Raw genomic sequence first — 12,033 nt, forward strand, 5'->3', positions numbered from 1 at the left:
ATTTTTTTTTGAATATTTAGCAAAAAAAACTTTTGGTGAATAAAAAAATCGGGTTAAAAATTTTTTTCCGATTTTGACCCATTGTAGGTCCAACTTACTATGGTCTTATATACGTCATTGCAAAGGTCTTTGGAATATCTATCATTAGATATCCATATTGTCTATATTAATGACATAGTAATCCAGATATAGGTAAAAAAATAGGTCAAAAATCTGGGTTCCTTATATCTCAGCCATTTATGGACCGATTTTCTCGATTTTAAATATCAACCGAATCGGAAGAATTCCGGAGATATTGATGTATGAATCGAGTATGTAAGTTATTTGGGGGCTTCGGAAAGTTGATTTCAACAGACATACGGACATGGCTTAATCGACTCCGCTATCTATAAGGATCCAGAATATACATATGTATATACTTTATATGAAATGAAAAATGTAGAAATTATAAACGGAATGACAAACCTATATATACCCTTCTCACGAAGGTGAAGGTTATAATTACAGTCAGTAGCTTGCATGAGTTTACAAAATCTGTACGAATAAGTGCACTGGATAAAGAAACGTTAAGTAGATAATGTGTCTATGGTTCATTCGTTTAGTAAAAAGATAAAATATCATCAGATATAAGAAAAATTACCAATTAGTGTACTTTCCCGACCATTTTCAGACAATTTTGTGTGAAATGATAATTGAGCTATTCAGACAATGTTTGTGAATCTTGCAATTATGGTGCTCGAGTTGTTTAGAAATAACTATTTACTTTGTTTGTGTAGATGAATCACCCCCTCTTCAAATCCCTCCCAACTTTGGTTAAACCGTATGCATTGATAAGAAATTGATTCGTATAAAGTTTGAAGACTCACAATTATAGTTCTGCAGATATTTGAAAATACTATTTATTTTGCATGGGAAGCACCCACTAATTCACGCCGTCTATTTTCAGCCGGACTATATAAAATGATAAGAATATCGTAATTATAGTTTATATAGTTCAAAATATTTACAAATAACTATTTACTCCCAGTTTTCGTTGAACTTCATGCAATGATAAGAAATTGATTCATATTGAGTTTGAAGACTTTCACAATTATAGTATTCCAGATATTCGAAATTAATTATTTACTTTGTATGGGTGGTGTGACACCAGTGGTGTCTGTTCCATTCCGTCTCGCTTTCGGTTAAACTTCATGCAGTGATAAAAAATCGATTCGTACCACGCCTATTTATACAATCATGCCCATTTTGAGCTATTTTGACTTTCACAATAATAGTTCACCAGTTATTCCTTAATAACTATTAAATTTGTATGGGAGGTGCCACGCCCACTTAAAATTTCACAATAAAAAGTATCGTTTTAAATATATAGGAATATGCGGTCAAAATTTCAACAGGATCGGACCAATTAAAATTAAAATAAAAGTACCAAAAATAGAACAGCAGAAATTAATTTCAAAAAAGTACGAAATATGTGTACTTAAATTTGCCCCTTTTTAACTCTTAGTATGTTAGTTCCGAATAACATATTGTGGGTCCTTTTTTGTGTTGTTGGAAGAATATTTTATTTTTATACCCTCCACCACCATAAGTGGTGAATGAGGGTTTATATAAGTTTGTCATTCCGTGTGTAACATTGAGAAATATTCATCTGAGACCCAAGAAAGTATATATATTATTGATCCTTATGAAATTCTAAGTCGATTGAGGCATGTCCGTCTGTGTAAAACACGCTTACGTCCAAAATACGCAAACACACTTAGTAGAGTTGCAAGAAAAATGTTTATTATTGTCCTAAGGAGTTTGGTATTGAAAATCAGCGAAATCGGTACAGTGGAACCAAAGTTATAAATTAAAATGTGGGACAACCTCAAAAATAAATTGATAATTTTCACATATTTTAAAATAAAATATCATACAATTTTGCACTCGTTACTTTTATGATAAAACGAGTAACTCTGGTGAAAATTATAAGAATCGGTCCATGATTTCTCCTAGCACCCATACAAATTTCTTCCCGAAATATGGTTCTATGGCCTATAAATGCCATATTCATAGAAAATTCAGAAAAAAAAGTTTCGTGGTAAAAAAAATTATATTACAAAATTTTTCGTGGATCGGCCCATATTTGACCATAGCCCCCATATAAAGTACATCCCCATATATACCAAAATCGCTGTACCTAATTCTATGAAGATCGGCCGATAATTGCTTATAGCTCCCATATAAGTACCACTTCCGAAAAACCCAATAACCTACATAAATATCTAAAAAATATCAATATCAAAATAAAATTTCACACAGATCCGTAATTTATATTTAGAAATCACACTACAAGATTTTGTGAATATCGGTCCATATTTGACCATAGCTCCCATATAAGGTCCACTTCCAAAAATCAGTTAAGTACTCATAAATCTCTTATAAATATCTTTATCATGCTAAAATTCGACAAAAATAATACTCATATACATGGATATAACTGTACAAAATTGTATGCAGATTGGCTGATAATTGGTCATAGCTCCCCTATAAGGCCCATTTCCGAAAAAGATATTAACCTTAAAAAATATTTAAAACATATCGATATCAAAATGAAATTACGCACAGATCAGTATCAGTGTATCCAGTAATCATACTTCTGAATTTTGTGAATATCGGTCCATATTTAACCATAGCTCCCATATAAGATACACTCCCGAAAATCACTAAAATCCTCATAAATTTCTTAAAAATATAGTTATCAGGTTGAAATTCGAAACAAATTTATTCAATATATACAAAAATCGATATACCAAATTTTATGATGATAGGCCCATAATTGGTCATATGTCCCACAACCAAATAAAAAACCGTAAAATTAAAAGTTTTATTTTTAAAGATAAAAATTCGATTATATCCATAGTAGTGCTTCTTTGCCAATATTTAGCTAGAATCGAAAAAATCTATGGATATAATGGAATCATTTGATTAGCAACAAATTTGGCCATCGTAACGAATCTGAATATTGTAACTTTAGGAAGAAAAAGTATAAAGAAAATTATTAAAAAAATATTCCCGGAAAATTGGAATTTCATGCCAATCGGATATGCCAGATAGAAATGGAAGATTTATTTCCAAAATATTTTGATTTTTTTTATGTGCAAGCTATAAAACATTTTTTCACGTCATGTATTCAACAACAAAGAAGATAAGATTTATTTCAAACGTTTATAAAAATTATTTTATTAGGACAATTTTTTAAGAAATCAAAAAAACATCCATTATTTACCAAATTTCTCAACTTTCAATAGACTTCCAGTACGGGTTCTATTTATCAGATTCCACTAAAATTTAGCAATAGTTAGTTTTAGCTACGAATGAACATAATTAGGCCCATCCAAAGCAAATCTACTTTTCGAGGGCGTATCTAATATATATCATACATTGGGTTGTTTTTTAAATTTTCGAAAAGTGGGGGATGAATAATATTTCACTTGGTATAAGACTGTTTTGAGTAAAATTTAAATCGAGTCGGATAATATGCACAGAATTATGTTTCTAAGAAGATTTAAAAGTCAAAAATCAGTTACATATAAAAATTTCAATGGACATTGTGTGTACCAATTTATTGAAAACTTTTTACATTTTCTTTGGATAGATAATTCAGTATATATTACGATTCCGTTTAATCTAATATTAAATAATATTTTTGGTAAACGTTTTGCAAACACGGATAACATTAAACGATATGACTCAGATATTAAACGTTACAGTTTTATATCCATCAAAACCGCAGATTCGGAAAAAATTAATAAAAACACCATAATATTCAAATAAAAACATGTAATACAATCAACATACCATCATCGTCTTGTAAAATAATTGTGCCATCACTATTTTCCTGGTTATTGGTTTCGCCGTTGGTTTCATGCAAAGCAGTTGTATCGTTTCCATTTAATACATCGACATATTTTAAATCGTTACGATTATTGTCTGTTCCATATCCACAACAAATTCTAAATGAATCGATGTCGGCAAAGTAATTGAAAAGCGTATCATTGCATAGATTTCCCGAAGCTTTTACTGCCAGACCAACCTGACATGCGCGACAACAATCTGAATAGGATGTGGTATTATAACGTTCGTTACAACGTGATCCCGTTAAAGCCGCCAATCGACCAGCCACACAATACATTTTTTCCATTTCGTGTGAACAACAGACCGCATAGGTGGAATGACATAGTCCTCTCCAAAGCGGTGATATACTTAAAATATCATATTCATAATTTTCACAATTATTTTGTTTTTTGGCCAAAGCTTTTCCACCATTACAGCAATTTTTAATGTGATTTGATATGTCATCTGCAAAAAAAAATCATCAAATTAAATAACAAAATTATTTCTATTTATTATGCTCAAACTGTTTTTTTTGAAGGGATAATTTAACAACAATACATATTAAATGCGCCTTGGATCTAAGTTATCTCCAAGGCGAATTTATACAAGGTGGTGTCAGTTCTACAAAAACAACGATTGGTCTTAACAAATGTCAAAAAAACAAAATGAAAAATTTAACAAATAAGTATTTAAACTTAATATAGTGTAGATAATTGAATAGTGCGGGCTTTACTTATATATGTAAACAATAAATATTTTGTTAATATGCTTAGAATATGTAGATATTTAAATATAAAAACAAGCTTTGACAGTTGTTAGAACCAAAAAGCGAAAAAAAAAATTATCAGCTGTTTCGCTGACTCCACCTTGTATAAATTCGCCTTGGTTATCTCCTGTCACCAAGCGTAATTTGTATTTCCTAACATAAGAAATAACGTCGCGTCGGCAGAATAGCGGAACTTATATTATGTTCAAGGGGTATATACTTAATACGTATTCATGAAATTTTTTTTTGGTAATTTCTTATTTTTATACCGTTCACCAAGGGCAAGGTTATACATATATAAATTTGTATATATATACTTGTTAGTTATAGATAGCGGAGTCGATATAGTCCGTCTGTATTTTAAAATAAACTTTCCGTAGCCCCTAAATAATATAAAACAGTTTTCAAAATTTAAATTAAATATCAACAAAATAATGATATAACTTAAAGTCATATTAATATGACTTTAATTGGAATATAAAAAAATTATATAAAACTAGCTGAACCCGGTCCGCGTTGCTGGCCCTTACAATAATTCTGTTTTATATTGCATCTCGATTTGAATATACAGTGTCGGACAAAAAAAAAAACACGGACTCCCCCGACCTGCCACCGATGATTGTTGCCTCAATTAAATTTGGTGAACATTTTTTGATGGTCAATCGTGTTCCGTTGCATAATTTTGGCGCGTTTATGTTGCGGAGAAACATTATCTGTGATCCTACCTTCAATGTTTCAGTAGCATAATTGAGGCTTGTTCTTCGTTCATTACTGTGTCAATCGAGTTGTATTTCATTGTTTCGCCATATTTTTTAACAATATTTTACAGTAATATAGATTTTTCGATTTAAAATGAAAAACTGAACATCAATTTTTAAATTTGTAATCAGGAATCCCGCAATTCCGAAAAAAGTGTTGAAAAATTCCAAATATGGGATTTTTTTAGTTTTTAGGCTATAATATCCATACCAGGGGCGGGGTTATCGGAACCCTTTACAAAATAATTAAGAACATATTGGGCCATGTAAAATGGGTTACTATATTTTGATATCGAGTATGCGATTTGAGAATTTTTGCACTAAAGTTGAATTTTACATAAAAAATAGGCGTTCTTTGAATGGACCTGGTCCCCTCGGTATTAAAAATGTTCAATTTTTTTTTAATTTAAAATATTCGATGTAAAGTTAGCTTTTAAAAAGTACAAATTCTTTATACATCATTTTAGAAATTTTTTAGATAACTTAAAAAGAATAATATTACTTTTTTCCCAAAAAATTTTTAAAATTCAAATGCATGTAACTTTGGACTCAGTCATGATTTTTAAACAATTCTTTCTATATTTCATACATAAATTTATTGTTAGTCCAACAAAAAAAATGGAGAAAATCGGGAAATATTTGGATCCGCTGTTATCAAAAAACTGGAGTAGGGTGGGTAAAAATGATGAAAATTTAATTTTCAAATGCGAATATCTCCTAAGTTATAAGAGATAATTGATAGCTACGACTAAGAGATTCTATATATGTGATCGTTTTGAAATCGGAACACAGCCGAAGAAATAGGATCGTTTTAAAAATTGAACATACCCGAGGTGTCCTACTTTGCGGAACCCTGGCCGTACCCCCGGTGGGCCCGTGCCGTCTAAATTCAAAACTTAAACTCGACAACACTTCGTCTGTGCGCATGTCAAATTTCATTCAAATCGGACTAAGGGTTTAGAAGTTACAGATTTATTTCCCTCTTTTTTTTCTCATACCACTGTGCAGCGGCCTACTTGTTTTATCGAACTATATGAAAATTTGGTATGTACCGGACATGTTACACCAAATCATTCGCTTCAGAGTACACCACTGTGAATTAAAATTTTTAGAATGATGTTAAGCAACGAAATTAAAATTAGCATTGTTTGATCGTTGGGAATGAAAAAAAGCATTTATTTCTCGAATGAAAAAATTAAAATAATTTTTTGACAATTTTGTTTTTTGGATTTTTTTTTAACTTTTTTTTTTATTTACAAAAGTTTGGCCACAATTACTGACCTTGAAATCATTAGCGGTATAGTGTCATTAGCGGTATAATGTAAAAATTTGATTTTACCACGCAACTCCGCCCACAGACCGAAAATAAAAAATCTGAAGATTCACTGAAAATTTGATAAAAATCGGTCCAGCCATATCTCCGGAACCACTATGCCGATTTCGTGCAAACTTCACGTAAACCATCTACAGACCATCCCCAACGTACCAAGAAATTTTGGTTGAAATCCGTCGACCCGTTTTCGCAGTTAGTGGTGACATCAAAATGTACACTTCTTTTTATATATAAGAGATAAGTTATTTCGAAAATGGAGGAGGTTGCACAACATATATTAGCGTAACTCAAAAACGGTTTAGTTTATTGAAAAAAATGGAGAAATCGAAATTCCGCAATAAAATTATCTTTAAGAAAGGCTTAACATATTTTTAATCTCCGTAGTCGTTTTATAAATATAAATTTGTTTTGGCAAACAAAAAATTATTTTTTAGAAAAATTTCGAAATTTTTGTTTTTTAAAACGGCATAAAAAACTGGAAAATGAAGCTATGTTGTTAATTTTTTCTAAGCTTATAGAAAATAAAGTTCGAAACAAAACAAGCTCAAAATTAATAAAATTTGTTTACAACTTTTGATTTTATAAACAAAAGATCAAGCAAATATCCCATAATAACATTTTAACATTTTTTCCCATATTTTTACAAAAAGTGTTCTATAAATTTTTTTATTTTTAAAAATTTTATACATTTTTGAAAAGAAGACTCAATTTCCTATACGCTATATATTTTCCACTAGTCAAATTTATGGATTCAAAATCAACAACAAACTGAAAAGTTACAGAATCTTGCCGTTTTGTAAAAACGGCACTGCATTGCCGACTATTGTAGTACTAAACATAGAAAACAGTGCACGATGTAGCTAATTATTACGAGTTATGTATGTTATCTTTTGTGAATAAACTTAAAGGTTGTAGACAGATTTTTATCATTTAGGGATTTTTTTATTTGGAACTTCGTTTTCTATATGTATGAAATAAATTAAGATATGAATTTATGAATTTTCCAATTTTTAAAAACTTCGAAATTTTTCTAAAAAATAATTTTTTTTTGCCAAACAAAATTTACCAGCCCAATTATGAAAAAAAATTCCCCGGAAGATTTTTCCCTTTTCGTTTTTTTAACATAGAATTTGAATAGGAAAAATGAGAAAAGGAAAAAAACTCTTGCGGAATTTTTTTTCATAATTGGGCTGTATATTTCTTAATATACAGCCCAAGGTAATTTTATTGCGGAATTTCGGTTTTTCCATTTTTTTCAATAAACTAAAAGTTTTTGAGTAACGCGAATATATGTTGCGCAACCTCCTCCATTTCCAAAATAACGGTATATATCGAAAATACGAGCTAACCTAAAAAAACGATTAGCACCATTGAATTCAGCGTACCCGAATTAGTTTAACCTACTGGGTGCACTTCTTGACAGAAAAAAAGTTTAAATTTCGAGCACAGTGTTATTAATTACGAAATCGTACACGAACGGTATTTGTTTTATTTTTTAGAAAGAAGACATGTGGAAGCAGTGCCACTATTAGGGATGTTATTTGAAATTTCACATACAGGAACTCCGACAATTGACACCAATGTGTTGCCACATTTAAACATGGAATCTTTATATGTATTTTATATTTAAGTATTTATTCGTATTGTATTTAAAAATAAATGTAAAATATAAAGGAATTATTATAATTATTAATTACGAAATCGTACACGAACGTTATCAAATCGACAACATATGGTGTCAAATTGACAACGGTGCGGTATCAAATCGACAACGATCTGTTATAAAATCGTACACGAACGGTGTCAAATCGACAACGGATGGTGTCAACTCTCCAACGGAATGGTGTAATTATACCCTACACCACCATAGTGGGGAGGGTATTATGCGTTTGTGCAGATGTTTGTAACACCCAAAAATATTAGTCTAACACCCACCTTAAAGTATACTAATCGACTTTTAATCACTTTCTGAGTCGATCAAACGATGTCCGTCCGTCTGGCTGGCTGGCTGTCCATGTAAACCTTGTGCGCAGAGTACAGGTCGCAATTTTGAAGATATTTCGATCAAATTTGGTACATATTATTTTTTCGGCTCAAGGACCAAGCCTATTGAAACTGGCTGAAATCGGTCCACTATTTCACCTAGCCCCCATACAAATGTCCTCCCGAAATTGGACTTTATCGGCCATAAATGTTTAATTTATATATGTATCTCCACAAATTCCGCTCCAAATAAGTTTTATATACACAAAATTCATGTCACCAAATTTTGTTACGATCGGTTCATAATTAGTCATAGCTCCCATATAGAACCGCTTCCGAAAATCACTTTAACGTGCATAAATCGCTTAAAAATGTTGGTAAACACACAAAATTCAACATAGTTAACTTTAATATAGACATAAATCACACGACCTAATTTCATGGTGATCGGTCCATAATTGGTCATAGCCCCCATATAACCCCACTTCCGAAAATCACTCAAAAATATAAATTATTGAAATTTTAGAAGAAACATTTTTTTTTGCTCTTTTACTTAGTGTAGGGTATTATATGGTCGGGCTTGACCGACCATACTTTCTTACTTGTTTTTTCATTGTCAAACTGACACCGATCGTATACAATTTGTACACATACGGGGTTGATACACTATTGACACCGAATGGTGTTCATTTATTCGCCGGGTATATACTAGGGATGCCAAACGGGACTGGGTTTTACAAATCCCGGGATTTCGGGATTTTAGTTATACGTCAAAAAACATCACGTTCAACAATAAAAACTATTTATTTCGTTAATACGGGATTTCCGGGATTGGTTAATCCCGAAAAATCCCGGGATTGTTTTTCACAAATCACGGGATTCGGGAAATCCCGATCCCGAAAAATTCTGGAATTTTCGGGATTGGTATCCCTAGTGTATACACAAGTTCTACAGAGTCAACATAGTCGAAATTCTTAAGTTTTTAAAAGTTAGTTCCAAAAATATAGGTGGTAAGATTTTATCGTAAGTCAATGTAAGAGGGAAATAAATCTGTAACTTCAAAATGGTTAGATTGATATGAATGAAATTTCACATGCGCAAAGAAGAAGTGCTGTCGAGTTTAAGTTTTGAACATGGACCTCATGGGCCCACCAGGGACTCGACCAAGGGTCCTCAAAGTAGGACACCTCAGGTATATTACATTTTAAAACGATCCTATTTCTTCGTTTGTGTTCCGATTTCAATTAAACATATATAGAATCTTCTCATCGAGCACTACAAAAAACCTCGTCGTCGCTATTAATTGTTTGAAAATTAAATTGATAACAGCATACAAATATTTCCCGATTTTCTCCAGTTTATTTTATTAACAACATACGTATGTGTCAAATAGAAAAATTGTTTAAAAATAATGACTAAATCCAAAGGTTATATGCATTTGAAATTAAAAAAAATTTTAAAAAATTTAAAAAAAATTCGCTAATTTTTTGGGAAAAAATAACTTTTTGTCTTTTTAAGTTATCGCAAAAAATTTCTAAGAGGATGTATAAGATATTTATACTTTCTTAAAGCTAAGTGTTCATAAAATATTTTAAATTTGAAAAAAATTAAAAATTGTTGTTACCGAGGGGAACAGGTAAATTCAAAAAATGTAAAATTAAACTTTAGGGCAAAAATTATCAAATCGCATATTCGATATCAAAACATAGTAGTAACTGATTTTAGGTGGCCCAATATGTTTCTAATTATTTTCTTAAGGGTTTCGATAACTCCGAGCCTGGTATGGATATTAAAGCCAAAAAACTAAAAATTCCCATTTTTGGAATTTTTCAACACTTTTTTGAGAATTGCGGGTTAGCTGATAATAAATTTCAAAATTCGTTTTTATTTTTTTATTTTAAATAACTGTGAAATTTCATTAAATTTCATTAAACTGTTCATAAATAAAAATTTAATTTCAATTCGAAAAATTTGTATCTATGCAAAAATTCAATAAAAAATTTTTTTTTGTCATATTTTTCAATAAAGTATTCCATGAATTTTTAATTGTCAAAAGTTATAAATATTTTTGAGAAATAGACAAATAGCTTGAATGAAATTATATTATATCGCATTATAACATTTTTAATTCTATGTATAAATTTCAAAATAATCCCGGAAAATTATAGGTAAAATCACTAGTTCGGGACATTCCCCCAGAACTGATGGGATGTACATATGTTCGTTCATACATAAGTACTACGTACGTACATACATACATATTTAGGTATCTATATTTATATGTATAAATATTTTTACATATTTATGTACATATGTATGTATGTATGTATTTGTTTATGAATAAGTCTAGCCATGTAGAAATATAGATAGATAATACATGCATGCAGTAGCAGTCAATAGACAGACTGTATGTTGGTGGTCAATATTTTATTTGAAACTTACCCGTCGTTGTTACAGGATGAACCATTTGCAGCAGTAGAAACAGAAACACAGTGCAACAAGTGCAAATTTTCAACTCTATTTTGAAATTTGACATATTTTCGTTTTTTTTTTTAATTTTTTGTGTAAATTAACAGAATTTATTATTTACAATATTTTTAAATAGTTTAACCAAAATTTAAATACATTTAGCAATTATTTTATGTTAAATAAACAAAAACAAACAAACAAAAAAAGGCAACTGTTAGGGAAATATGTATGTATGTATGTATGTTTATATAATAATGGTCTAGAAAAATTATTCAGCTCCAACTGTTAAGCTGTTACTTTTTTGTTTTTAAATAAAAAAGAAAAACTATAGAATTAAAAAAAAATATATTAAAAACGATTCACGCATTTATCTCTAACAATATGTACGACACTATCAATACAACTATTCTGCCTGTTTTAACCAAGTGGATGGATAGATGTGTCGGTGCACTAAGATAAAAACAAAAAAAATATTATTATATGGCTTATGAACAACAATCGTAAATTATTGTCATCAGAGTGTTTATATTTATTTTTATATGACCATCATCATCACATTATGAGCTGAACAACAACATTGTCATTGTGCCTAGGCAGGCAGGCAGGCAGGCAGCCAGACAGACATACACTAAAGTGATGACCGACCACACAGGCTGCCTGTCGAAAACATTCTTACCACAAAAAAATAACTAAATAAATATATATATATTTGAAGTTCAATACCATATTATATTATTATGATATACGACGTACATACCTATATGCTTTTAAAAATATCTTCTAAATAGTATTGAACAAGACAAGGCGAATTTACGCAAGGTGAAAGGAAGCAGCCACGGATTCAAACA

At 30.5% G+C, this 12,033-nt stretch overlaps 1 protein-coding gene across 1 annotated transcript in view; it reads right to left on the reverse strand.

Moving 5' to 3' along the window:
* The window catches only part of LOC135962820 (fibrillin-1), a 30,481-nt gene extending 18,674 nt beyond the window's left edge, over positions 1–11,807 (reverse strand). The window contains exons 1-2 of the mRNA XM_065514717.1: positions 11,159–11,807; positions 3,841–4,341 (exon numbers count right to left, since the gene is read on the reverse strand). Of these exons, the coding sequence (XP_065370789.1) occupies positions 3,841–4,341; positions 11,159–11,252 (595 nt within the window). The 5' untranslated portion in view covers positions 11,253–11,807. The remainder of the gene's footprint in view (positions 1–3,840; positions 4,342–11,158) is intronic.
* Positions 11,808–12,033: the final 226 nt, after the last annotated feature.

Source organism: Calliphora vicina, chromosome X, assembly GCF_958450345.1.
Source record: "Calliphora vicina chromosome X, idCalVici1.1, whole genome shotgun sequence".
In the NCBI taxonomy this organism is placed as follows: Eukaryota; Metazoa; Arthropoda; class Insecta; order Diptera; family Calliphoridae; genus Calliphora; species Calliphora vicina.